The sequence below is a fragment of the Rhincodon typus genome, chromosome 11 (genome assembly GCF_021869965.1).
Source record: "Rhincodon typus isolate 14 chromosome 11, sRhiTyp1.1, whole genome shotgun sequence".
In the NCBI taxonomy this organism is placed as follows: Eukaryota; Metazoa; Chordata; class Chondrichthyes; order Orectolobiformes; family Rhincodontidae; genus Rhincodon; species Rhincodon typus.
Genome location: NC_063342.1, coordinates 31726488 through 31751298, shown reverse-complemented (window position 1 = coordinate 31751298; position 24811 = coordinate 31726488). Strand labels below are relative to the sequence as shown.

General features: G+C 40.0%; 1 protein-coding gene across 4 annotated transcripts in view; it reads right to left on the bottom strand.

Annotated features, from left to right (window-relative positions):
- Positions 1-861: 861 nt before the first annotated feature.
- dusp27 (dual specificity phosphatase 27) overlaps positions 862-24811 on the bottom strand; it is a 38316-nt gene continuing 14366 nt past the window's right edge. For 3 of the 4 annotated variants that reach the window (XM_048603260.1, XM_048603261.1, XM_048603259.1), the window contains exons 3-6: positions 19150-19244; positions 18034-18262; positions 10732-10949; positions 862-4203 (exon numbers count right to left, since the gene is read on the bottom strand). In XM_048603260.1, coding sequence (XP_048459217.1) covers positions 1361-4203; positions 10732-10949; positions 18034-18262; positions 19150-19244 — 3385 coding nt within the window. In that variant the 3' untranslated portion in view covers positions 862-1360. The remainder of the gene's footprint in view (positions 4204-10731; positions 10950-18033; positions 18263-19149; positions 19245-24811) is intronic. The other variant, XM_020528642.2, reaches the window with a different exon arrangement.

Genomic DNA, 24811 nt, shown 5'->3' with positions numbered 1-24811 from the left:
CATGGCAGAAGAATTTAGCCATTTTCTTTCTTAAATAAAAGCTCTGTTGCTCAGTCTATTTACTGGATTGTTTTTGCTTTCACTGTCATACGAGCCTATTTGTGCACTGTTAACTATTTTGCAGAGTTTCAGAAAACCTTTCCAGGCTCCAAGAGGGTCTGTGAAACTCAATTTGAGAAAAGACAGACACTGTCATATTCCCCTGATTCTGAAAGACAAGTGTTCCACCTTCATTTTTTTTTTTTTTTACGAAAAATGACATTTATACTTTTGCTATCAAATTAGTTCTTTAGAAAGAATCCAAATTTTTTTCCTATCTGTAAAATTGCAATACAGGAAAAATATTAAGTAATAACCAAAAATAAGTGAGTGATTGTGTTTCTAAAATGGTACTTTTTTTTGTAGGTGTAAAGCATTATATGACCCAAGGTAATCTTAGAATGACTGCAGGCGATATTTCAAGTTAGTCATTAATAACACACGGTCCCATGGGCAAATAAGCAAAGTCAACAGTAGTGCCCTACCTGAAGTCAAAGAAAGGCCAATGGCCCTCCCCCACCCAACACACAATACTGCAAGTTAATGTAGGCAAGACCCCTGTGCCTCTTAGTCCAAATAGACCTTAGGGATCAAGACAAATTGCTTCGACCATTGATCAGATGTTACATTCAGTGTGTGCAGAGCCAAGGCCAGAAACAAATGTTCCAAGGTTCTGTTCTTTAAACATTGTGCTTTAAAAATCTGCAGTGAGTCCACAACGTGTCCCTTGCAAACTTTTAAATGTATAATTTCAAAATGTTTCACACGGAAATCTTTTATTCAATCTATGGTAAAAGTAAAGTTGTCATTTTTTTCACATCATGATCCCAATTTGCATTCTATCAATGAAACTCCTGCCTCATTGGCATTACCCCCTCCCCCGACCCCAAACTAGCAGTGTTAAAAGCTCAGTTTCATCGATACAGCTGGAAATAGAAATGTTCCATTTGAGTTACATCCCAGTGGTATTTTCTCAGACTGTGAGAATTAAAATCACCTTATAACCTCTTTGAAAGTGGAAGCTGGACATGAAATACTGAAGAGTAAACTGAAGTACTCATTTAAGCAAATAGTATATATTGACATGGATTTTATTGCCACATGGTTGCAAAATATGTTTCTTACAATCATCATAACATATTCATTAAAATTATAATTTTGCTGATGTACAGCATTGCACTGCTCACATCAGATTTGGTGTGGGCTGGGGGTTGTTAAATTGCTTGTTAAAATTGGCTACTTTATTTCTGTTGTGCACTTCAATTCAATTTCTCACACAGCTTCTCATTCATTAATTCCACTGTACGCGTAATTTTTATGTTTATTCTGTTTGGCCCTTTTTTTTATCCTTCATTCTGATTTCTTGACGATTTCTCCAAGCAGCTATAATTTTATCATCATCGTCACTGCTGTTTCCTGATGCAGACTTCATACCTTTCTTTGCTGTAGGATTCTCAAGGTCATGGTTATTCCTTTTTGCACTGCCCTGTTCCTCTGTATTTGCAAAACTCTGGTTAAATGTTCTCTTTGGATAGCTCTCCAGGGTATCATCATAAGTATTTAGTCCTGTCTCTGAATGATGCAAACAAGACCTCCTGGGGAAAAGATGAGTGGCTGGTTGGTCTGATGTCTGGAGACCAACATTTGGATATGAACATTTCATTTCAATACAGGATGTTTTGGAGTGCAGTTCACTGGAACTACCAGGTTCTTCAGTCATTGGCCTTTGAAAACTGTAGTCAGGTGGTGGGGTGGAATATTTCAACTTAGTTAAGTTATTACCCTCAACATTTGACCTGTATGCTGAAGCAAATCTTCGAGATGTATTTTCTTCAGAGTCTGTCAATGATATTTTCAAATCAACATCCTTTATACTATACAATGAAGCTGAATCTTTTGTCACATCCAATTGGTGTTTTGGCAATGACTCGCTAAAAGGTTTGTGGAGGTAAGAATTTGAAGTGAGCCTTTTGTCTTCATTCATAATCTGGTCATATGCTAAGGTTTTGTTGTCAACAGAGACTTCCTTAACATCACTGAGCCATTTCTGTATATTGGTAGCTGATGTTGGAGTACTGCTGCGTGTGTATGAATGCTCACCTGAAATATTGGATGTTGTATCAAACTTACCTGTTCTTGAATTGGAAAAACATTCTGAATTTGTTTCAACCAAAACCTCATTTTCACTTTCATCTTTCTTCTTCTTTTTAAACATTGTGCTCCGTTTATTGTCAAACACAACCTTTTCTTTTTGATATGCATCCATTTTATCTTTCATTTCGCTTTTAATTTCTTTGTTCTTGCAGTCTAACATTTTAAAATTAACTTCATCTGCAAACAAGCTATAAAGTGGTTTGCTTGTTTTTGTGATCTTCTCTGTTGAGTTGAACCCTTCAGACTTGAAGCTAGACAGGTTGCTGCATGACAAGACAGACTGAGCATCTGTGCTGTGAACTGTTTTAGGCCCCAGCAGGGAACCAGCACAGGCTTTTCCAGACTGCATGCTGAGAAGTGACATTTTGTCATCGTCTATACATCTTGAAGTAGCTCCTTGTTGGAGGTTTTTGTCTATTGGGACAGCACCAATGATCTCATTTTGCTTTAGTGCAATTTGCTCATTAACCACAGAAGCAATCCAATCCTGAATACTGGAAAGTGAAACAGTAGCATCAGCATTTACTTGCAATGGTGGCATAGGGACTGCAGTGGCTGAGGCAGTTCTTGCTCTGAACATTGATGTTCCACTACTCTGCATGCTTAATATAGAAGCAGCATCATCACTTACACTTCTATTGGACATTCTGCACCCAAAAATAGATAGTGGAATGCTTTCACTCATAGAACTCTCTGTCTCATACTCAGATAAGGATTTACTCTCTTCCAATGTTCGTTTAGAACGTTCCAAGACCTCAGCACGCCTTTGCTTAGTTCTGTTGGATGTAATATCTTCATCTTTTGCCAAATTTATTATCTCATTTTTATTTTCATTGCCCAGCTTTTTCTGATGTTTCAACTTCCAGCTTTGATAAGCAGTCAGGTTGACATCAGCAAGTGATTTTTGTTCTCTTTTCTTTCCCTCCTCACTTTCATCAGGGGTGTTCTCATCATCTGCTTTGGAATCCTTTTTATTCCATCCAAATTGTATCCGTTTGACACGCCACCTTTCTAAAGGGGTCAGATTGTCTTTGTTCTTCTTGCAGAAGTTGAACATAGAACTAGTTTCTGACAATACAGAATTTTCTTCATCTGGGTCTCTCCTTTTTTCACCATAGTTAAAAGAAGCAATGCTATGGCTATCATCACCTCTTGTGGCTTTCTTGCTGATCTCAAGCAATCGTTCATCCCACATATCCCATGTGCTAGCTTCAGTGGACAAGGAGTCATTTCGAGTTCTCCTTGGCTTATTTAAATACTCCTCCAAACGTTGTTGAAGAAGCTCACTGTCAAGACTACCAACACTTGCCGAGTCATCTTGCTTACTGGCAAGATATTGACTACTTCCTGCAATAACGGATTCTCTACCTTCTCCATTATTGCTCAGTTGTTCAAGCTGCCAAACTGGATCCAACTGAAATTTTTCATTTCTGCTTTGCCATTCCCTAATTAGCCAATCCACATTATTTGCTTCCTCAAAATCTTCAGGAAGTTTGGATCTATCCTCTCTTGGTTTTTTGGTTCGTTCTTTTGGTGCCATACCTTGTTTTGCTCTCCACTCTTCATAAATCCTTTCCTCTTCGGCTTCATCAATTAATGATGGCCTTTTGGAAGCAACACTTGATTTTGCTACAGAGCTCATTAAACTATTAGCAATTAAGCTGGCTGTGTCCTCCTCTTCCACGATGATAGAATGTGCCTTAGCTCCCATGATGCTCTGTGCCTCCTCTTCAGCCACAGAAACAGAATGGGCTTTTGCTTCTATGACAGAGCATTGGCTTAGAGTCTCATCATCGTCATCATCAAAATCACATTGACCACGCTCATCCAAAAGGTTTTCATTTAATTCCCTAAGCTGCATCAAGAATCCTTCATTTGGGAAGATTGGACGTTTTTTACGTAGAGTCATCAAAGCCTCCATGATTGTCATATGGTGGAAAATCATAAGGTAGGCTGTCACCAGGGCTGCTGATCGACTGACTCCCATGACACTGCAAACTAAAACTTTACCTGTGGAAATGCAAAAAAGGGGCTTTCAATGTTAAACTACTTCTCTTGTTAGAATTATTACCCATGCATGGAACAGATATATTTCCATGTGGGAACAAATAACATAAGAAGAAAAAGGTTTATGTCCTGAAGGCAGAATTTACATGGTTATTGAAATACAGGAATAGTAGGACAAAACACAAAATAAATGCAAAGCAAGTGGTAAACAATGTTAGTGAGTTGCAAGCACATGTTGCCACAGGGAACCATCATTTCATGGCAATAATAGCAATCCATCTCAAAGAAGGGTAGAATCCTATACATGTAATTCCTGGATAAAAAACATTCCAAAAATATTTTGAAATTGTGCCCTGTTTTCCAAGATCTGGATCATTAATGTATGTCACGAAAAACAAGAATCCCAACAGTGACAGCCTGGGAGCTCACTTTCATACTTTCCATTCCCCGAGTCTGAAAACCATCCATTAAGTGGAGTATTGTGTGCAGTTCTGGTCTCTACATTACTGGAAGGACATAATTACTCTGGAGAAAGTGTAAAGAAGATTTACTGGAACGTTGCCAGGGCTGGAGAATCGTAGCCACGAGGAGAGATTGGAGAGGTTAGGATTGATTTTCTTAATAACAGAGGAGGCTGAGGGGTGACATGATTGAGGTATAAAAAATTGTGAGCGGTAGAGAGAGAGTAGACAGAAGGAAGCTGTTTCCTTTGGCAGAGGGTTCAAAAACCAAGGGTCATACATTCAAGCTAAGTGACAGAAGGATTAGAGGGGACGTGAGGAAAAACACTTTTACACAGAGGATGGTGGGTGTCTGGAATTTGCTGCCTGAGTTGCCTGTGGCAGAGGCACAGACTCTAAAAAGTACCTGTATCTGCACCTTAAGTGATGTAAGCTGCAGGGCTATGGGCTGTGTGCAGGAAGATGGGATTAGAAAAGGCATCTGGGTTGCTTGTGTTGGTATGGTCAAGATGGGTTGAATAGCATCCTTTGTGCTGTATCATGTTTATGGTTTCTATGGTTTCTAAGCATTACACATTGTTTCCTATAACTCAGCCAATTTGAAACCATGTTGTTACTGTCCCTTTTATTCCGTGAGTTATGAGTTTGCTCACAATTCAATTGTGCAATACTTTATCAAATGACTTCTGGGAATCCATCTACAGCATATTAACAGCACTACCCTGATCAACACTCTGTTACTTCTTCAGAAAGCTCTAGCGAAGTTGTTAAACGTGATTTTTCCTTAAAACGTCCATGCTGGCTCTCCTTTATTAACCTGCATGTAACTATTAGTTTGGTACTGAAATATTGTTTCTAGAATTCCAAAAAGCAAAGACTGCGATGAGATCTGACTGAAATATGCAAAATGATGAAAGGAATAGACAGAGTAAATTGGGAGAAAATGTTTCCATTTGTGAAAGCACAGTAGGTGGCCCTGCTCTGCCCTTTCCCCAGAGCCCTCCAATTTTCCCCTTCCAATTATGCCAACCTTTTGTGCATGGTTAGGTTTCCCTTAATGAGCCTTGCTTTTTACTGTCTCAAAACATTTCAATAAATCACTGTCAAATGAATTCAAATATAGGAGAAGGTGGCACAGTATTAATGTCATTGGGCTCGTAATCCAGATGGTAGAGATGATACTTTAAGGATGTGATTCAAGCCCTATCATAGTCCCTAGTGTAAGATCATAACCAATGCATGCACTGTCTCTGAAGCCACTTATTTTAAGGCCCTAGGTTGCAGGTTATCAGGTCTAGGGGACCTTTCAGGCTTTATGTCTAAGAACATTACTTGTACCATTGCCTTAGCGATTGAGATTATTTTACATTTCTCTCTAATTTTATTTCTTGATTTTCAAATACTCAGAATTTATTTTAAGTCTACTCATGTGAAGACAGACAGAATAATAGCTGTTCAACAATTTTGCCATTTCCTTGTTTCCTCAATTTCACTCTAAGGCAGGGCTCCCTAAAGTAGGTTTTGGAACCCCAAGTGGAGTTGTGAGCTGAAAATGTTGGGTTGTAGGTGCTGAGGCAGGAATGGCCACTGTGAAGCTCAGCCCACCCTTTTCACCCACTCTCACGGGTCCTGTCACCTGCAGTCATAGATTTACTCATCCACCCCGGCACACCTCCCCCAAGCTGTCACGGTTACCTCACTTTCATTATCATGGAAGCTATATAAAATAATCAAAAAGACAAATTGAATTCTGTCTTTTATATTTGAATGCCCAGAATACAAGTGGATAGAAGTCATGCCTTAGCTATAAAAAAACCTAGCTAGACCACATCTGGAGCAGTTCTAGATGACCCTTTCTGATTATCAGGATTTACAAGTTTCAAGCCTTTAAAAAAAAAGCTTTTCTATTTTTATGACCTAAGGGAATAAGCCATCTTTTCCCCACATTATATTCCATCTGCTACTTTGTGGCCATCTCACCTTGCCTGTCGACATCATTTTGCGATCTGTTTTTGTCACTCCCACCTAGCTTTGCATTGTCAGCAAATGTAGATGCACTACTCTCTATCTCTTTCTCTAAGTTAATACAACGTCAGAAGTCACATGACACCAGGTTATAGTCCAACAGACTTCGTCTAAATCACAAGCTTTTGAAGCGCTGTCCCTTCTTCAGGTGAAGTGAACAGAAGCATATAGGCACAGTATTTATAGGCAGAGTGATCAAAAGACCATACAAATGGTATGAGTGGAGTGTCAATAGGCTGAATGATAAGTCTCTGCAGGTGATTAAAAGTGTCAAACAGTGTGAATAAAACATCAACAGCTGAATAGCAAATGAGGTGATGACCTATAATGCGATTAATTGAGGCAGAGAAATAATTACATAATATTAAGAATAAGGTGGTGCTGGATACAAATCAAATGACAAGAATAAAATGATAGGTATAAGAGTTGTATGCCACAGTCTAACCAAAGTAACAAGTAATACAAAACTGCACAAACTAAGGTAGAGAGATCATAACAAATTATCAAGGTGACAGTGTCAAAACAGGACAATAAGGAAGATTTTAACAGATACAGAACAGTGTAGCGGGGTTACATGTAGCGCAACATGAACCCAAAATCACAGTTGACACTGCTTTCATGGTTATAGAACTTGGCTATCAGTTTCTGCTCAGCGATTCTGCACTGTCGTGTATCTCTAATGCCGTCTTGGAGGATGCTTACCCGAAGATCCGAGGCTGAATGTCCTTGACTGCTGAAGTGTTCCCCAACTAGGAGGGAACATCCCTCCCTGGTGATTGTTGCGTGGTGTCCATTCATTGGTTGTCGTAGCATCTGCACGGTCTCGCCAATATACCATGCCTCGGGATATCCTTGCCTGCAGCGTATGAGGTAGACAACATTGGCTGAGTCACATGACTATCTGCCATGTACGTGGTGGGTGGTGTTCCCTCTGTTCTTTGCAGCCTTCAACATCTCATCAACGACAACGAACATCTCACCAAGAACATCCCTATGATTCCAATTCTCACCTTCAAACAATTGCCAAGCCTTAAACAGACTGTCATTCACAGCAAACTACCCAGCCTTCAGGACAACATCGATCACAACACCACGAAATCCTGCCACGGCAAACTCTACAAGGTATGTCAGATTATCAACCTGGACACTACCATCACATGCGGGAACACTACCCACCATGTGCACAGCAGATACTCGTGTGACTCTGCCAAAGTTGTCTACCTCATATGCTGCAGGCAGGGTTGCCCCAAGGCCTGGTATATTGACCAGACCATGCAGACGCTACGACAACAGATGAATGGACACCGTGCAACAATCACCAGACAGGAAAGCTCCCTCCTAGTTGGGGAAAATTCAGCAGTCAAGGACATTCTGCCTCTGGGCGGCACGGTGGCCCAGTGGTTAGCACTGCTACCTCACAGCACCAGAGAACTGGGTTCAATTCCACCCTTGGGAGCTGTCTGTGCGGAGTTTGCACATTGTCTGCGTGGGTTTCCTCCGGGTATTCCAGTTTCCTCCCACAGTCCAAAGATGTGCAAGCTAGGTGGATTGGCCATGCTAAATTGCCCGTAGTGTTCAGGGGTGTGTAGCCAAGGTGGGTTATAGGGGGATGGGTCTGGGTGGGATGCACCAAGAGTCAATGTGGACTTGTTGGGCTGAAGGGTCTGTTTCCACACTGTAGGGATTCTATGATCTTCGGGTAAGCATCTTCCAAGATGGCCTTTGAGATACATAACAGTGCAGAATGGCCAAGCAGAAACTGATAGCCAAGCAGTCACACCATTTGTATGATGTTTTGATCTCTCTGCCTCTAAATACTTTGCCTATGTGCCTTTCTTCACTTCACCTCATAAAGGGGCAGCACTCCAAAAGCTTGTGATTTCAAATAAACCCATTGGATTATAACCTGACGTCATGTGACTTCTGACGTTGTCCACCCCAGTCCAACACCAGCACTTCCACATCATAAGTTAATATAGACAATCAATAGATAAGGGCTCAGCACTGACCTTTGTGACACTCTACTGGTCATAACTCCAAAATGCTTGATTTATCCCTACTCTTGCAGAAGTAAAATACTGTGTAGGCTGGAAATATAAAAATAAAAACAGAAAGTGCTAGAAAGGCTCAGCAGGTCTGTCAACATCCAGAATAACCCGTCTTTGGAACTATACTAGACTCAAAATATTAACTCTGTCGCTCTCTCTACAGATGCTGCTAGGCCTGCTGAGTTTCTCCAGCACTTTCTGTTTTTATCCCTACTCTTTCCTGCCAAAGTTTTTCCCAACCCACTATCCATGCTAATAGAGTCATACAGTCAGAGTAATACAGCATGGAAACAGGCCCTTTGGTCTAAATTAGTCCATGCTGACCATGCTGCCCAGTCAGCTTGTTCCAATTGCCTGCATTTAATAAGTCAATTCTAATTCCATGAACTCTTATCAAAAAGAATGGCAGCACAGATTTGTTAGAGGGAAACCATGTTTGGTTAATATCATTGAAAATTTTTTTGAGGTAACAGAGGATCGGTGAGGGTTGAGTGAGTATACAAAATATACAAAAGACAGGATAGAGTGGTGAATAAATGTTTTTAAGACTTTTTAGATCACCCACTTAAGACAGAGATGAGGAAGAATATTTTCTTTCAGAGGATGGTGAATCTATCAAAGTCTTCCCCACAGAAGGCTGTCAAGGCTATGCCGTTAAGTATATTCAAGGCAAAGATAGATTTTTAATCAGTAACAGAATCAAGGATTATGGGGATCAGCCATGATATCATTGAACGGCAGAGTGGACTCGATGGTCTGAATGTCCAACTTCTGTCCCTGTGCAGCATTCCCTCCAATTTTGTTACCGAGTGTGAGGGCACCTGCAGCCCGTGGGCAGCAATGACTTTCAAAACAGGAAGCCAATGCAATGACTGCCATTCACGGAACACTGGACTGCAACTTAAAGGGAATGTTGCTCGTATGTTTAATGGTCTTATAGACTTACTTATGGGCCAGAGTTTCTGGCTTTGAGTCCCATGCCATAATTTACTGGTCATGAATAGCATGTTCGTAATGCAGGGTAAAGAGGTTGATTGACAGCTTGTAAGTACTTCCAATGTGCCTGATGCTGTAAGGTTGAGAAAATATCCTGACCAGCCAACCTGCAGAAGACAACAGCAAACCACTGCAGTACTTCTTTCCTGTATTGTGGGCCAATCTAATAGAACTCAATAACCCAAAAAAGATGGAAGGGCAGAAAGACAGACGGACAGTACTAGGATACTCAGTGCTTAATATCAAAGCCTGCAAATGATATAAAAGCTTGGAAATGTAATGAGCAATGAGGTGGACAATAACAGATTTCAGGAGGAGACAGATGGACAGAGACATAGCAGATACAATTTAATGCAGAGAAAAGAAGGTGGAGGAATGAGAAGAAGCAATGTGAACTAACATCAAACTCTGGCTTTAAATACTAGCAAATTAAAAACTCTAGAAACAGACAGTTGCCAATGTTGACTTTCACCCAGACTCAAATCGGAAGAGTAAAAGGTAGCATAATACATTTTGTTTAGTCAAACAAGATGATTTACTAATATGGGCAACCATAATGCTCATTATTTGATATTATATAGTCAAATGGCACAGCTTGTATTAACTGAGTCAAATCATAACTCTTGCTTTGTATGTTGTCTTAGATATAAAATGGCTCAATGTTTCAATCTGGCCTTATTTAACTAACATGGAAACAGTTTGCTAATCCAAAGATATGAGATGCATATGAAGGTGCCAATGAAAGACAATTAATTATATCCAATACATGTAAAAAGTGGGATGCATTTTTATATTGTTAGCACTAGATTATTATATAAGTATAAATTGGGCCATGTCAGGCAACTCCAAAACTTCAAGGATATGAGATTCACTTAATAGAATTGATTAAACCCACAATGGCACCTACAGAAGACCAAGGCTCATCCAATCCCAGTAGGGGTTATACCATTTCTTACAGTGCCCTGATTTGTTTAACATTGAAATTTTCAATCACTTTTTACCTCTGTATGTCAGAAGTGCTTCATCCATAAACTCTGCAGCTTTACGGAAATGTTTGGATAGGTCAAAGTCAGGAAAGTCATCAGCTTCAATTCCAAGGTATTGAATTTCCATTCCTGCATAAAAGTCTGTCTTGGTATACACACCTGTACCGTGGGCAGCATTAAGGATGTGAGTTATACCTAACCGTTTCAATCGAACCTTATTCACAGTTGCACCCCTGAAAAGACAAAATTAAAGTTTATTCCCATTTTCTGACTAAATGGTAATTTAGGGCATAAAAGTATGCTCCAGGCAAGTTTGTAGAACTAACACACTTTTCACAATAGCATGATGTCAAGTCCTCTGGAAAATATACCACTGCAAGGTCACAACATTAGGTTGTTGCTGCTCACACTCCATCCACTTTTAGTTTTATTCACAGATGTGATGTGGGTATCACTAGCTGGGTTAGCATTCATTGCCCATCTCTAACTGCCCTTGAGAAGGTGGTGGTGAGCTGCATGGTAGAAATGTTTTGTTAGCTGTCTGAGTGGATAATTTGTGTCTGTTAGGATAGATTTTCCTGTGCAGAAGCCAGGAAAGACAAATGTAGCATTTGGAAATATACCTACACCGAGCACTTATTGTTGTGGTGAACACCATTGTAGCAACTGCTGGAAAGCATGAATCAGATGACTTGCAAGGTGCAAGTAAGGATGCTCCCTTTAATGAAAAATCTTAGACCTTATGTTGTGGAAGCTGCAGGTAAGGAGATGTGCCAGCGCTGTGGTATCCTTCTCAAAATAATGCAGTAAGAGGCTGCAGAAAAGTGAAGGCAGTCATCGAAGCTCAGAGGCAGACCTTCTAGATGGAAAGAACTATGTTTATGACAATTGAAATATAACACATGTATACCACTTTTACCTTCACTGCTGTTATTTCTGTCTCCACTTAGAATCTTTCACTACTAAAAGGAGACATGAGGTTAAAGCTTGTTGCCTTGTAACCATCAGGACTAGGACATAAGAACCAGATTTAATAGGATGCTGCCATCAAGCTAAAATGTTTCTCCTACCACACTAATGAGCAATGTGATATATGAGTTTTAATACTGGTGTGATACCAGGTAAATAACCATATATCCCAGTGATTGGTGGATCATATCAAACAAATCATCCTATTGATAGTTTGCAGTCAAGCTCAACCAGCCTGAACTTGAAATCATGTGATTCTTCTATTGGACAACATTTATTAAATAACCTGAACTGTGCTAAGAATTATACCAGAGAGCAATTTAAGATTGTCAGTTAGGCTCATAGCGTGGTGTAGTTTTGTGTGTGCTAGAGGCGACATATTTCAACACATGGGACCCCGTTATATTGGTTAGGCCAATTTTGGAATACTGCTATTGGAAAGATGTTGTGAAACTTGGAAGTGTTCAGAAAATACTTACAAGGATGTTGAAGGGTTGGAGCGTTTGAGCTATAGGGAGAGGCTGAATAGGCTGGGGCTATTTTCCCTGGAGCGTCGGAGTCTAAAGGGTGACCTCATAGAAATTTATAAAATCATGAGGGGCACAGATAGGGTGAATAGCCAAGGTCTTTTCACCAGGGTAGGGGAGTCCAAAACTGGAAGGTATAAAGGTGAAAGGGGAAAGATTTAAAAAGGACCTAAGGGGCAACATTTTCTTGCAGAGGGTGGTGCATGTATGGAACAAGCTGCCAGGGGAAGTGGTGGAGGCTGGTACAATTACAACATTTAAAAGGCACTTGGATGGGTATATGAATAGGAATGGTATAGAGGTATATGTACCACATGCTGGCAAATGGGACTAGATTAATGTAGGATATCTGGTCGGCATAGATGAGTTGGACTGAAGGGTCTGCTTCCGTGCCATACATCTCTATGACTGCATGCAGAAAAAAGGAGCTTGAAATGTACAGTGCACCCTTCAATTTGGGAAAGAAAAGGGTTGTTGAACCCAACAATCCCTGCTGCATTTCCAGGACAACACCCTGAACCAGTCATAGTCTATCTGCCTGGTCTGAGAAATTAGATTGACAGTTAACTGTTCCTGCTACATCTCTATGCCAATGATATTCTAAACAATCAGCACTCTTCTTCTTTTGCTGTGTAATTGGTATCCCTTTTACAAGTTTGCTTTTTCCATCCTAGCTCTGAGCAGCGCAATAAAGAATTTTCAGCTTTGTGTCTCTTTTTGCAATATTAAAGTTTTATACGGCCAAGCAACCAACATGCCCACTTTGCATACTGTCTATTGTTACTGTTCCGGTCTAAGGGTGCACAATGCTCAACCAGATTGCTCTGATGGGCCTCAGTCAGTCAGTCGTTGTCATTTTTTCATTGTAGACCAAGATGGCACACAATACAAGATAGGGGCTGAAAATTGAATACACTCTCCCAACTCTCCAGGCCTTCAGGGGCTAACCCTATACCTTACTGGTGATCCCAATTCAACACCACCATCACAGAAGCTCCTTACAGAGAATCATCAGCTAGCCATTTCATTCTGCTTTCTTGTCACTGTGCTACTTAGAAGCAGTGCTCCATTAGCAACCAGAACACCAAAAGAATCATCAGGAAAAAAAACTACACCACATCACACAAAGAAATTGAAATGGTTGCAAGGGATATTTGGCGGACATTGTATATCTTGCTCCAGTATATGTCTGGCTGTATAGTTGATGATGGTTGTTTAGAAGTGGGCTTCACAATGCAAGAGAGGAAATTGCTAACAATGACAGGGATAAAATGGTGGAAGAATGCTTCCACTAAACAATAACCTTGAAAATGACATACATTTGACTCTGCCTTTATTTTAAGTCATGAGCATGTTACTACTCAAGCGGTGGTGCTGTGTCTTTGTTCAAATTCAACTGTGCCTCCACTATCTAATGCTGTTAGTCAATTCCTCTCTTATTGACCATCACTGGTATATTGCTACTACATTGTTGGGCCAGTAGAGCAGAGTAGGTTCAGGGGGAACCTGTTTGACATGTACAAAGTCATGTGAGGAATAGATAGGGCAGATAGGGTGAAGCTTTTCCACTTTGTAGAAGGGTCAATAACTGGGGGGAGGGGCACAGTTTTAAAGGTAAGGAGCAGAAGGTTGAGAGGAGATTTGAGGAAACAGTTTTCATATCCAAAGGTTGTGGGTACTTGGAACTCACTGCCCTAAAAAAGTGTGGTAGTGGTGATAACCCTCAAGACATTTAAGAAGTATTCAGATTAGCACTTGAAACACCATTGTATATAAGGCTACAGGCTGAGTACTGAAAAATGGGATTAGAATAGATATGCGCTTAATAATCAGCTTAGAAATGATGGGCCAAATGGCTTATTTCCATGCTGTAAAAACTCCATCACTCTATGACTCTCTAATCAGAGGCCTTTACAAAAGGCCTGGAGACATGAGATCAAAAAGTTAAGTGGGGAATTTAAATTCAGCTAATTAAATGGATCTGGAATAAGAAGCTAGTATCAATAAGGGTTACCATGAAGCATTACCATTTTATAATACACAAGTAAATACCATTTATTATTGTAAAAACCCAACCGGCTCACAAAGTCCTTTAAGAATGAAAACTTGTTCTCATCAGGAATAGGAATAGGATGTAAGAAACTGACTTGAAAAGGGGATACCATTTGCACAGCAAAAGAAGAGGTCCTAACCCTATCAGGCCCGTAGGTGATTCTAGACCCATATTAATATGGTTGACTCTTGATTGCCCTCTGAAATGGCTTATGAAGTCACTCAGTTATATGAAGCTGTGAGGAAAATGACAAATAACATTAAAACCAACAAATCACCAACATCAATTTAGCACTACAAAAACAAAGTTACTGGAAAACCTCAGCAGGTCCGGCAGCATCTGTGAAGTAAAAAATCAGAGTTAATGTTTCGGGTCCAGTGATCCTTCCTCAGAACAAGGAGGAATGTTAACTCTGTTTTTTCCTTCACAGATGCTGCCAGACCTGCTGAGCTTTTCCAGCAAGTTTGTTTTTGTTCCTGATTTACAGCATCTGCAGTTCTTTCAGTTTCAATTTAGTGCTACATGGACTGCAGGATTTGAAGCAGTAGCTCATTATGCCCCTCCCAAAAGCACTCAGGAAAGATAATAAATGTTGGACTTGCCAACAATGTTCATGTCCCATGAGCAAATAAAGTAAACACTTGGAATTCCGCCAACTGTATTCAAAAGTAAATGCTCATATTGCGGATACTAAACAAGATTTGTTTGGAAGTGAAGAAGTCAAATCCCCAAATAAACTTTGTCAAAGGCGGTACAACAAAAGTAGCAACATGTTCAATATAATATTGATGCAAAGGTAGTGAGTACACTTTAAGAGATTTTGGTAACTCTTGTGTCGTGAGGTCTGCCTCTTCTCTGGCTATTTTTGGCATTACGAAATGACATTACACTAATGACAAAGTAATATAATTTCCAAGACATCAGAACTGTGTTTGGAATGTTCAAGAGCCATCAATAAATCAAACATTTCCACTCTACCTCAAATCGCTGCCCACCACCGCTCCTGCCCCCAACTTTCCACAACCCAGCACAGACTCAGCACAAGAAACAAGCACTGGGATCAGCTTCAGATTTTCAGCTCTCCATATGCTGCACTTGCACCTGTTCTGTCAGAATAAGGGATCACTGTTTCAAGTTCTTAAACTAGATTTCCAAATTTCCTCCTCTCCTACACCCAGGTCTCTCCAGGAACATTGTGAAAGCATGTGTTTAAACACCTTGTCGAGATGAAACAGTGACTGACATATAATCTCCTCTATGTTGGTGAGATCAAGTAAAGATTAGGTGATAATTTTGCAGCACATCTCAGTTGATTGGTAAACAAGACTCTGTTATTTTAATTCTCTCTCCCTACTACCACTCTGACCTGTTCACCCTAAGCCACCTACACTGTCCAATAAAGCTCAACAGGTATGCCACTTCATCTTTTGATTCAACCTTTTACACTCTTATGGACTCAATACTGTTCAGAATCAGATTGTAACCTCTGCCTTCAATTTCTTCAAACTTTCTTTATACACAGCTTTTGTTGTTTTACTTGTCCCATCACTATCTCAGCAAGTCTGGCAGCATATATAGGCAGAGAAACTGAATTAGCGCTAACTCTATTTTTCTCTCCATAGATATTGCCGGACCTGATGAGTATTCTAAGCATCTCTGTTTTTATTTCAGACTTCTAGTATTTGCATCTTTGTTTTCCATTGCCATCTCCTTTGTATTACAGCATAATCTCTTTTGTCGTTTATTCTTTTCTGCCTTACACACTTTCTCTTTCCTTGTCTGTATTTGCTTATAACCTGTTACAGTTCCAACCATTTTTCAGTTGTGAAGAACAATCATTGACCTTACAAGCGTTGTTCCTTTACTTGATATACATTAATATCCCCAACTTGGATGTGCTGCTCAAAATTTCAAAAGTTTCAGGTGACACAAAACTTGACGATGAGGAGGACAGTAATAAACTTCAAGAGGATATAGGCTGGTGGAATGAGTGGACATGTGGTGGGTGAAATTTAATGTCCAGCAGTATAAAGTGATATAATTTGGGAGGAAGAATGAGGAAAGGCAATATAAAGGGCATTATGCCAAAGGGACTGCAGGACCACAGAGACCAAAAGGTATATGTTGTAAATTATTGAAGGTGGTAGGACAGATTGAAAAGGTGGTTAAACAGGCATGAGGAATCTTGGGTTTTAGAAATACCAGTATGGAGTTGGAAGCCACAAAATTATGATGAACTTTTAGAAATTCTAGTTCAACCTGAACTGGAGCATACTGCCCAATTATGGACAATGCACTTTAGGAAGGATATGAATGCTTTAGAGAGGGTGCAGAAAATATTAATTTAAATGGTGCCAGGATGAGTCACTTCAGTCACATGGATTGCAGGAGTGGGACATTGTTTCCTTAGAAAATGTTGAAAAGAGATTTGACAGAATTATTCAAAATCATGTGGGGTTGGGACTTCTTTTTATTCATTTTCAGGATGAGGGCATCACTGGCTTAGGCCAACATTTACTGCCCATCCCTAATTGCCCAGAAGGTGTTAAGAGTCGACTACATTGCTGTGGGTCTGGAGTCACATGTAGGCCAGATCAGGTAAGGATGGCAGTTTCCTTCCCTAAAGGGCATTAGTGAAACAGATGGGTTTTTCCGACAACCGACAATGGATGCATGGTCATCATTAGACTCTAAATTTCAGACATTTATTGAATTCAAATTCCACCATCTGCCGTGGCAGGATTCAAGCCCAGGTCCACAGAATGTTGCCTGTGTCTCTGGATTAAATAAAAACCCGAAAGAACTGCGGATGCTGTAAATCAGGGACAAAAACAGAAGTTGCTGGAAAAGCTCAGCAGGTCTGGCAGCATCTGTGAAGGAAAAAACAGAGTTAACATTTCGGGTCCGGTGTCCGGTTCTGAGGAACGGTCTCTGGACCTGAAACATTTACTCTGTTTTTTCCCTTCATAGATACTGCCAGACCTGCTGAGCTTTTCCAGCAACTTCGTTTTTGTCTCTGGATTAAATGCTCAGCAATAATACCACTAAGCCATTGCCTCCCCTGAGTAGAAAGAGAGAAACTTTTCCCATTGACAGGGGTTTTGGAACTAGAGGACACTAAATGAAGGTGATTGGGAAAAAATCCCGAGGCAATAGGAGGAAAAAGTTGTTTTGCACAGCAAGGGGTTAGCACCTGGAACATATGGGTTCAGAATGTGATGGAGGCAGGTAACATAAGGGCTTTCAAAAGGGGAATGGATAAGCATCTGAAGAAAAAGAAATTGTAGGGATAGGGGTTAGGGTGAGAATAAGGAATCAGTTGCATTGCTTTCATAGAGAGACAAGCTGAATGCTCCCTCAATGTTGTAGCTGTTGTCCTGACCAGAGGACATAAAGAGAATTCCCAAAGAAAATTGTTCTATCTTCTGTATCTTTTAAAAATAGATAGTCTTACTGGTCTCATGAAATGGCAGAAGTTCAACACATGATTATATTTCCAGAAGCTTCTGAAACCCCAGCATTGAGTAAATCAACCAATACCTCACTGTGTGGGCTTAAGGGGGGAAAAGCAGTCACAATTTAAATTCCCCAATTTACCTTTTGTCCATGTCATGACTCTATGATACTAATATTCTACCTGAAAGCTCTTTTTTCTACCCACAAATGTTACCTGACCTGCAGAGTATTTTTTTTTCTGGTTTTATGTCAGATTTCTGCATTTGCAGTATTTTGCAATATTTTGCTCTTGTATTACTTATTTAAACTTACTTTTCAGCTATGAAGACATTTGGCCACACCTCATCCATTAGTTCTCTGGGGGCCTCCATCTTGTGCATCAGTGCACGCTGAATGTCCATGATGCAAGGAGTGTTGAATTTGCTGGTGTCATCAAATTTTACTTTCACCCGATTATAAAGATCTTCCACCAGTAGCTGCTCAGCTGATTCCATCATTTTTGGTGACATTGGCTCAACCTTTATTTCTTTGAGTTTCAATTCTTCAGATACAAAAGACAAAGGATTAACAACAGATATAATGGAATCATTTAAAGTTTAGATTGAACACTGGAGCAATGAAACACAGATAGTATGAAATCCAAAGTAAGAAACATGAAACGAATACAGAACGTAGAAAGATCATCCACCAAAAGCCTTGTAAATAAAGATACTATTCCAAGGATTGGATATAAATGCCTTACTAGATATCCTGGCATATTTGAAGCAATCCATTACTCAAAATACCATCTCATACCAAGTCAAAAAGTAAATTAACTCATTTCTTTCAGGTACACAACACGAATTTTTAAAATGTGTTATCTGATTTTCTTTCAAAATCATTATGACTCAACAAAATAACCATATCTCTGTGTATATTGTGTCATGTGTTTCTCCCCACAAGTCTAGGAATCTAAGTTTATCTGAACTGGTTTAAAATTCTGAAATTTTTAAATATTCAAAATTTTGCAGATTTTCATGCTGACTCTTTGTAATGGACTACATTTGGATCAGTGAATTTTACCAAGATATTTAAATCTGTAAGTATCAGGCCAAGTCACATTTTAAACTTCTTCCCTTCACTGAATGGCTCTAGAATTTGAACACAGATTCCTAAATGTTCCAAAGGAATTGAAATGCAGTATATTAACTTCTCTTCAGTTCTTAACGTTGAAAGATCAAACTTGTAAACATTACTTCTACATATGAACGTAATGGTAATAATAAAAGGTAAAACATACCTGGGCCTCTTTGCAGAGGCAATAGCTGAGTTTCAATTTCTACTGATTGCCCACCTGTACAAAATCTGTCTGGAATTAAAATTGGGACTGCAGGATCTGTTAAGATTTGACATATTTCTGGAGATAATGTAGAAAAATGAGGATCTTACCTTCATTAATTATCTTGGCTGCAGCAACTGCAGGAGAGAGATGGATGGGCTCCATGAAGATGCTCTCTGTGTCTGTATCTGACATAATGGAAAATCTGTCAACAAAAATAAAAAACACATTGTTTAAGTGTGAAGAATTTCTTTGCCCTTCTTTCATCGTTGCTCCTCGCCTCAAACAACTCGTTGTTTATTTAGCTAATTTAGTAGGAGGCATTTATTATTTTTGCTTTACCATTAGCAGCTCTTTTTAATTTTAGAAAAGGTCTTACACTTCCATTTTCAGCAAGCTTTACATCTCATGGATAGAAGGCTTGTTTCGGAGTCAAAAAGTTGTGGTTTCAAATCCCACTCTAGGGTTAAGCTCATTATCTAGATGGATGCTTCAGTCGAATGCTGAAGGATCACTGTACTGCTGGAGGTGTTGCCTTTTGGACTATACATGAAGCCAAGACCCCATTTGGTCTCAGACATATATTAAACGTGTCAATAGAACTGTTTGAAGTTCAACAGGGGAGCTTTTCCAAAATTATTCACATTGTGAAGATCTAGTTCACAGAAAAGGGAAATATGTTTTGTTGCCACATTCTGTTGAATGTTCTTTTAAGTAAAATATATACAATCACAAGGTTGCAAGTTCATTCAGTTCTGAGGAAGGGTCACTGGACCCGAAACGTTAACTCTGTTTTCTCCTCCACAGATGCTGCCAGAACTGCTAAGCTTTTCCAGCAACTTTGTTTTTGTTCCTGATTTACAGCATCCGCAGTTCTTTTGGTTTTTGCAAGGTCATTCCTTTAGCTGCTTTAAATTAATGCAAAGTTTGGTATGAATAGGGGACATAGAATTTCAAAAAAATTTACAGGGCAGAAGGAAGCCATTCAGCCCATCTGGTCAACACTATCTTTCCAAATGAACATTTCACAGGAGCATTCTCATGCTTTCTGCCTGTAACTCTACACATTCTTCCTTTTCAAATAAGCAACTCATTCCCTTTCGACTGCTTTAATTGAACCTGCCTCCTGTGCACTCTCAGGCAGTTAAACTCTCAAAATCTGAAAAGTTTTTACTTCTGATCATTTTTGCTTCTTTTAATGATGTTAAATCGGTGTTCTGTCTTTGTCCATCTTTTCATGAGTGGGAACATGTTCTCCCTATTTACACTGTCTGGTCCCCTCCATACACTTTAATCAGATCTCTGCCAAGTTTTTACTTCACCAAGGAAACCAGTCCCAAGTTCTTGAATTCATTTTTGTAACTGAAATTCCTCATTCCTAGGACCCGATACACGTGACAATAAAATCAAAATCAAAAAACCAAAAATCATTCTCATAAACTGCTTCCGCCATCTCTCCAATGCCTTCCCATCCTTCCTTATTATAGTACCAGAACTGAATGTAATACTCCAGCTGGGGTAGAACTGTTGGCTTATATAAACTTCAATATAACTTCCTGCTCTTGTACTACATGCTCATGTTAATAAAGAAAAAAAATTGCATGTCAATCCTAAAAGGCCATCCCTAATTTTAGAACACAGCACCTAGTTTCGGATTCTCCAGACTTCAATCAAGTTGCTGCTCACTTTTCTAAACTTCAGTCTGTCCAACTTTTCCTCACAAAACAACCCAATCATTCCTGCTCTGAATCTAGTAAAACTCCTCTTAAAAAGCCCTGATACATTTACATCATTTCTTAAATTAGATGGCCAAACCATGTACTGTATTCAAGTTCCAGTCTCATCAAATCTCTGTATATGTGAAGCATAACATCCTTACTTTTATGTTCAATTCCTCTCATAATAAAGGAAAGCATCTTGATTACATGGTGTAGCTGCATTCTAACTTTTTGTAACTCATGCACTAGAACACCTAGAATCCCTTGTTCCTCAGAATTCTACAGTTATCATCTAGTAAAGTAATCCTCTGCATCTTCATTCTTCCTGCAAAGTGAACAACTTTACATGTTCCTGAAATAACTCCACAGATGCTGGTATCCCGACGCAAATCACCCTTTATTTATATGTGGGGAGTCTATGACACTGATCCAGCTCCCTCAGAGCCAGCTGCTAGAGTGAACAGAACCTCTGACACTCTTGTTTTTACCTGTCAGCCAGGGCTCCCGGATTGGACCAAATTAATAGCCCCAATCAGGGAACTCATATTCTAAGGCTGAGATTATCAAATCAGGCATGATCTCAGAATGGTGGAGTAGACTCGATGGGCTGAACGGTGTACTAGTCCATTATTTTATGTATAAATGATCCACCCACTGTGCCAAATTACAAATGTTAAATACAACATCGAACTTAAAGAAAAAGCATATAACTGTGCAAAGATAAGTGGCAGCTCAGAAGATTGGGTGGATTATAAAAAACAGCAAAGTATTATGAAAAAAAAATGAATAAAGAGGGAAACCTTACATATGAAAGAAAGCTAGCAAGAAATATAAAAATGGATAATAAGAGTTTCCATAAATATTTAAAGATGAAAAGCAACAGCAAAGTGAGCCTAAGTCCTATAAAACATCAGATTGGATAATAAATAATGGAAAATAACAAAATGGCAGAAAATGGTCCCCCTTATTTAAAGAATAAGAAATTATTTCATTGGAGGCAGTTCAGGGAAGGTTCACTAGTATGATCTCTAGTAAAGAGGGATTATCTTATGGGCAAAAATTAAACAGGTTGGGACTCTACTCACTGGAGTTTAGAAGAATGAGAGGTGATCTCATTGAGACATATGATTCTTAAGGGTCTCGATGGGGTTAATGCTGAGAGGATGTTTCTCCTCATGGGAGAGTCTAGAACCAGACAGTATAGTCTCAGAGTTATAGGGTGCCAATTTAAGACTGAGATGAGGAGGAATTTCTTCTCTCAGAGAGTTCAGAGTCTTTGAATATCCTTGTCACAGAAAGCGGTGGAGGCAGAGTCTTTGTTTATATTTAAGGCTGAGAGAGATGGATTCTTGATCAGTTGTGGAATCAAGGGGTATGGAGAAAGGCCAGGAGAAGGAAGTGAGGAGTGTCAGATCAGCTATGATCCTATCAAATAATGGAGCAGTCTTGAGGGGCTGTACGGCCTACTCCTGTGCCTATTTCTTATTATTTTATGGTCTAATTGAATAGGGTTGTACAGCAGTGTACAACCAGTGTTCCCTTCGGGCTAGGCCTGAAACGTCAGCTTTCCTGCTCCTCTGATGCTGCTTGGCCTGCTGTGTTCATCCAGCTCTACACCTAGTTGTCTCATAAGTGTAAGTGGGTCTTTTTCAGGTTACAAGGTGTAAAAGGCACTGCCACAGTAATTGGTATGGGACTTCGATTACTCACAATTCATATAAATGACTTAGAAGAAGAGATAGAATGTTGGTTTCCAAATTTATTGATGACACAAAGATAGCAAGGCAAGTATTTATGGAGACGATACAAAAAGATAAAGATATAGATGGGTTAACTGAGTGGGCAACGATGTGGCAAATGGAATATAATGTGGGAAAGTGTGAAATTGTCCAATTTGACAGGAAGAATAAAAAAGAAGCACATTATCTAAATGACAGATATGGAGAGCTCTGAGATGCAGAGGGATTTGGGTGCCCTAATGCCTGAGTTGCGGTAAGTTAGTATGTCACTACAGCAAGTATTTAAGAAAACTAATAGAATGTTGTCATTTATTACAAGAGGAATTTAATTCAGTTGTAGGCAGGTTATGTTTTACTTACACAGAGCACTTGTGAGACCACAGTTGGAGTATTGTACACAGTATTGGTCACCTTAGAATCATAGAATCCCTACAGTGTGGACCTTGTTTAAGAAACAATGTAAATGCATTGTAAGCAGTTCAAAAATGGTTTACTAGACTAATACCTGGAATGGGCAGGCTGTCTTATAAAGTAAGTTTGAACAGGTTAAGCTTGTATCCATTGGCGTTTACAAGAGTAAGAGGTGACTTGACTGGAACATCTTAAATCTTGAGGAGTACCTGACAAGGTAGATGTGGAGAGGTTGTTTCCTCTTTTAAGAGAATCTAAAATTAAGAGTCATGGTTCAAATATTGTGGTCACCCATTTAAAGTAGAGATTAAGCAAAAAAAAATCTCAGAGCAGAGTCTCTTTTCCTGAAAAGGTGGTAGTAGCAGAGTCCTTGAATAATTTTAAGAGGGGGGTAGATAACTTTTCAATTCCTTGCTTAATCTATCAGGGATAAGAATGTTGATGTGAGGTTATAATCAGATCAGCCATGATTTTATTCGAATTGCAGAGCAGGCTAGAGTGACTGAATGGCCTGCTCCTGCTCTTGGTTCAGATGTTAACATGAATTTTATGAAATATTCCCTTAAATGTCTACCACTGGGTCTCTATTGATCCACTCCTTGACTAGTATGCCAGTTCTCTTCAGATAGTTCAGCTTTCATGTCCACACAGTTGTCCTTAGTTAGGTTTAAAATACTAGAGCTGAATCTTCCAATTTGCTGACTAAGTCAAAGTTGTGCTAAGTTTTTTGGAGGGCTTTTTTGCATGAGCCTTTGTGAGTTCTCTTGCCGTATCTTACTAAACTCTCCGTATTAATTACCTACCTTGACAACATGCTGTTCCTGGAACAACTTGCCATTCACTGCACATCCCAAAATTGACCAATGCCACCTTTGAAGGATCGTCATATACCTGGACAGGCACTGTTAGTTTGGACCTGTCCTGCACCATTTGTGACATTTGCCCTGGACTTGGCAGACAGAGGGAAATTGGCACCTTGCTATGCATACAGGGATCAGCAGGCCCCACTGCATGGGCTCATACAGAGAAATGACTTGCTCTTCCCCCAGCAGCAGCAGAGAAGGCCACAATACCAGACCGTGCCAGCCCGGTCCCAGGTTGCTACCTGGGCTAAGGCAGTTTGGTGGAATGCACAGCAGCATAGGGAGAAGGTCAATGACTTCCTCCACCCCATCAGTTTAAATGCCACCATCTTCTCACACTCACTCTCTCCTCTGTTCCCCCTCACTATTGCCTGTGACAGATCCCCCACTCATTGTGCCCACCCAACCCAATACCACAAACTCTGCATGACCTCTGCAGTGCCTAACTTGGGGCACCTGACATCCTGCACCAAAATAATAACTATGCCACCTAGTTCCATCTCCCTTAATACCTACGTCTCTCTCAAAGACCCCCCAACAAGGCCAAGAAAAAAATTAAGACAGAAGTGGGCTGCCAACATTTGCCTCTTAACCCTTTTTGTGGGGAGGATACTGACTCTGCTTGTAACAAGCAGGCTCTGGACTGGTATTGGATGCTGCCCTTGACCCACTGTGCCAGGATCCCCTGGGGCAAGGCTATCCCTCTTGACCTGACTGAGGATTGTTGACTACAATGACAAGCTTCCTGACTTTGTGTCTGTGCTAAATGACAGCAGTAACGTGGGCCTGGTATCTCTTGCTGAGGGTTAAAACACAAAACATTAAAGCAAAGCAATACATGGTAGAGATGCTGTGTGCATCAGGTACTCAGAGTCAGTGAGTGCTTGGGCAGTAAGTGAGGAGTCCAGAGGTACAGTATGGTCCAGGCCACGAGCTTGGGGCTTGTCCCTGAGTGCCCAGTGCCCTTGCAGCAATATTACAATGTTAATTGCTGCTTCAACCCAAATGCAGCAGTGACGTGCAGTAAGTGAACCAGAGATG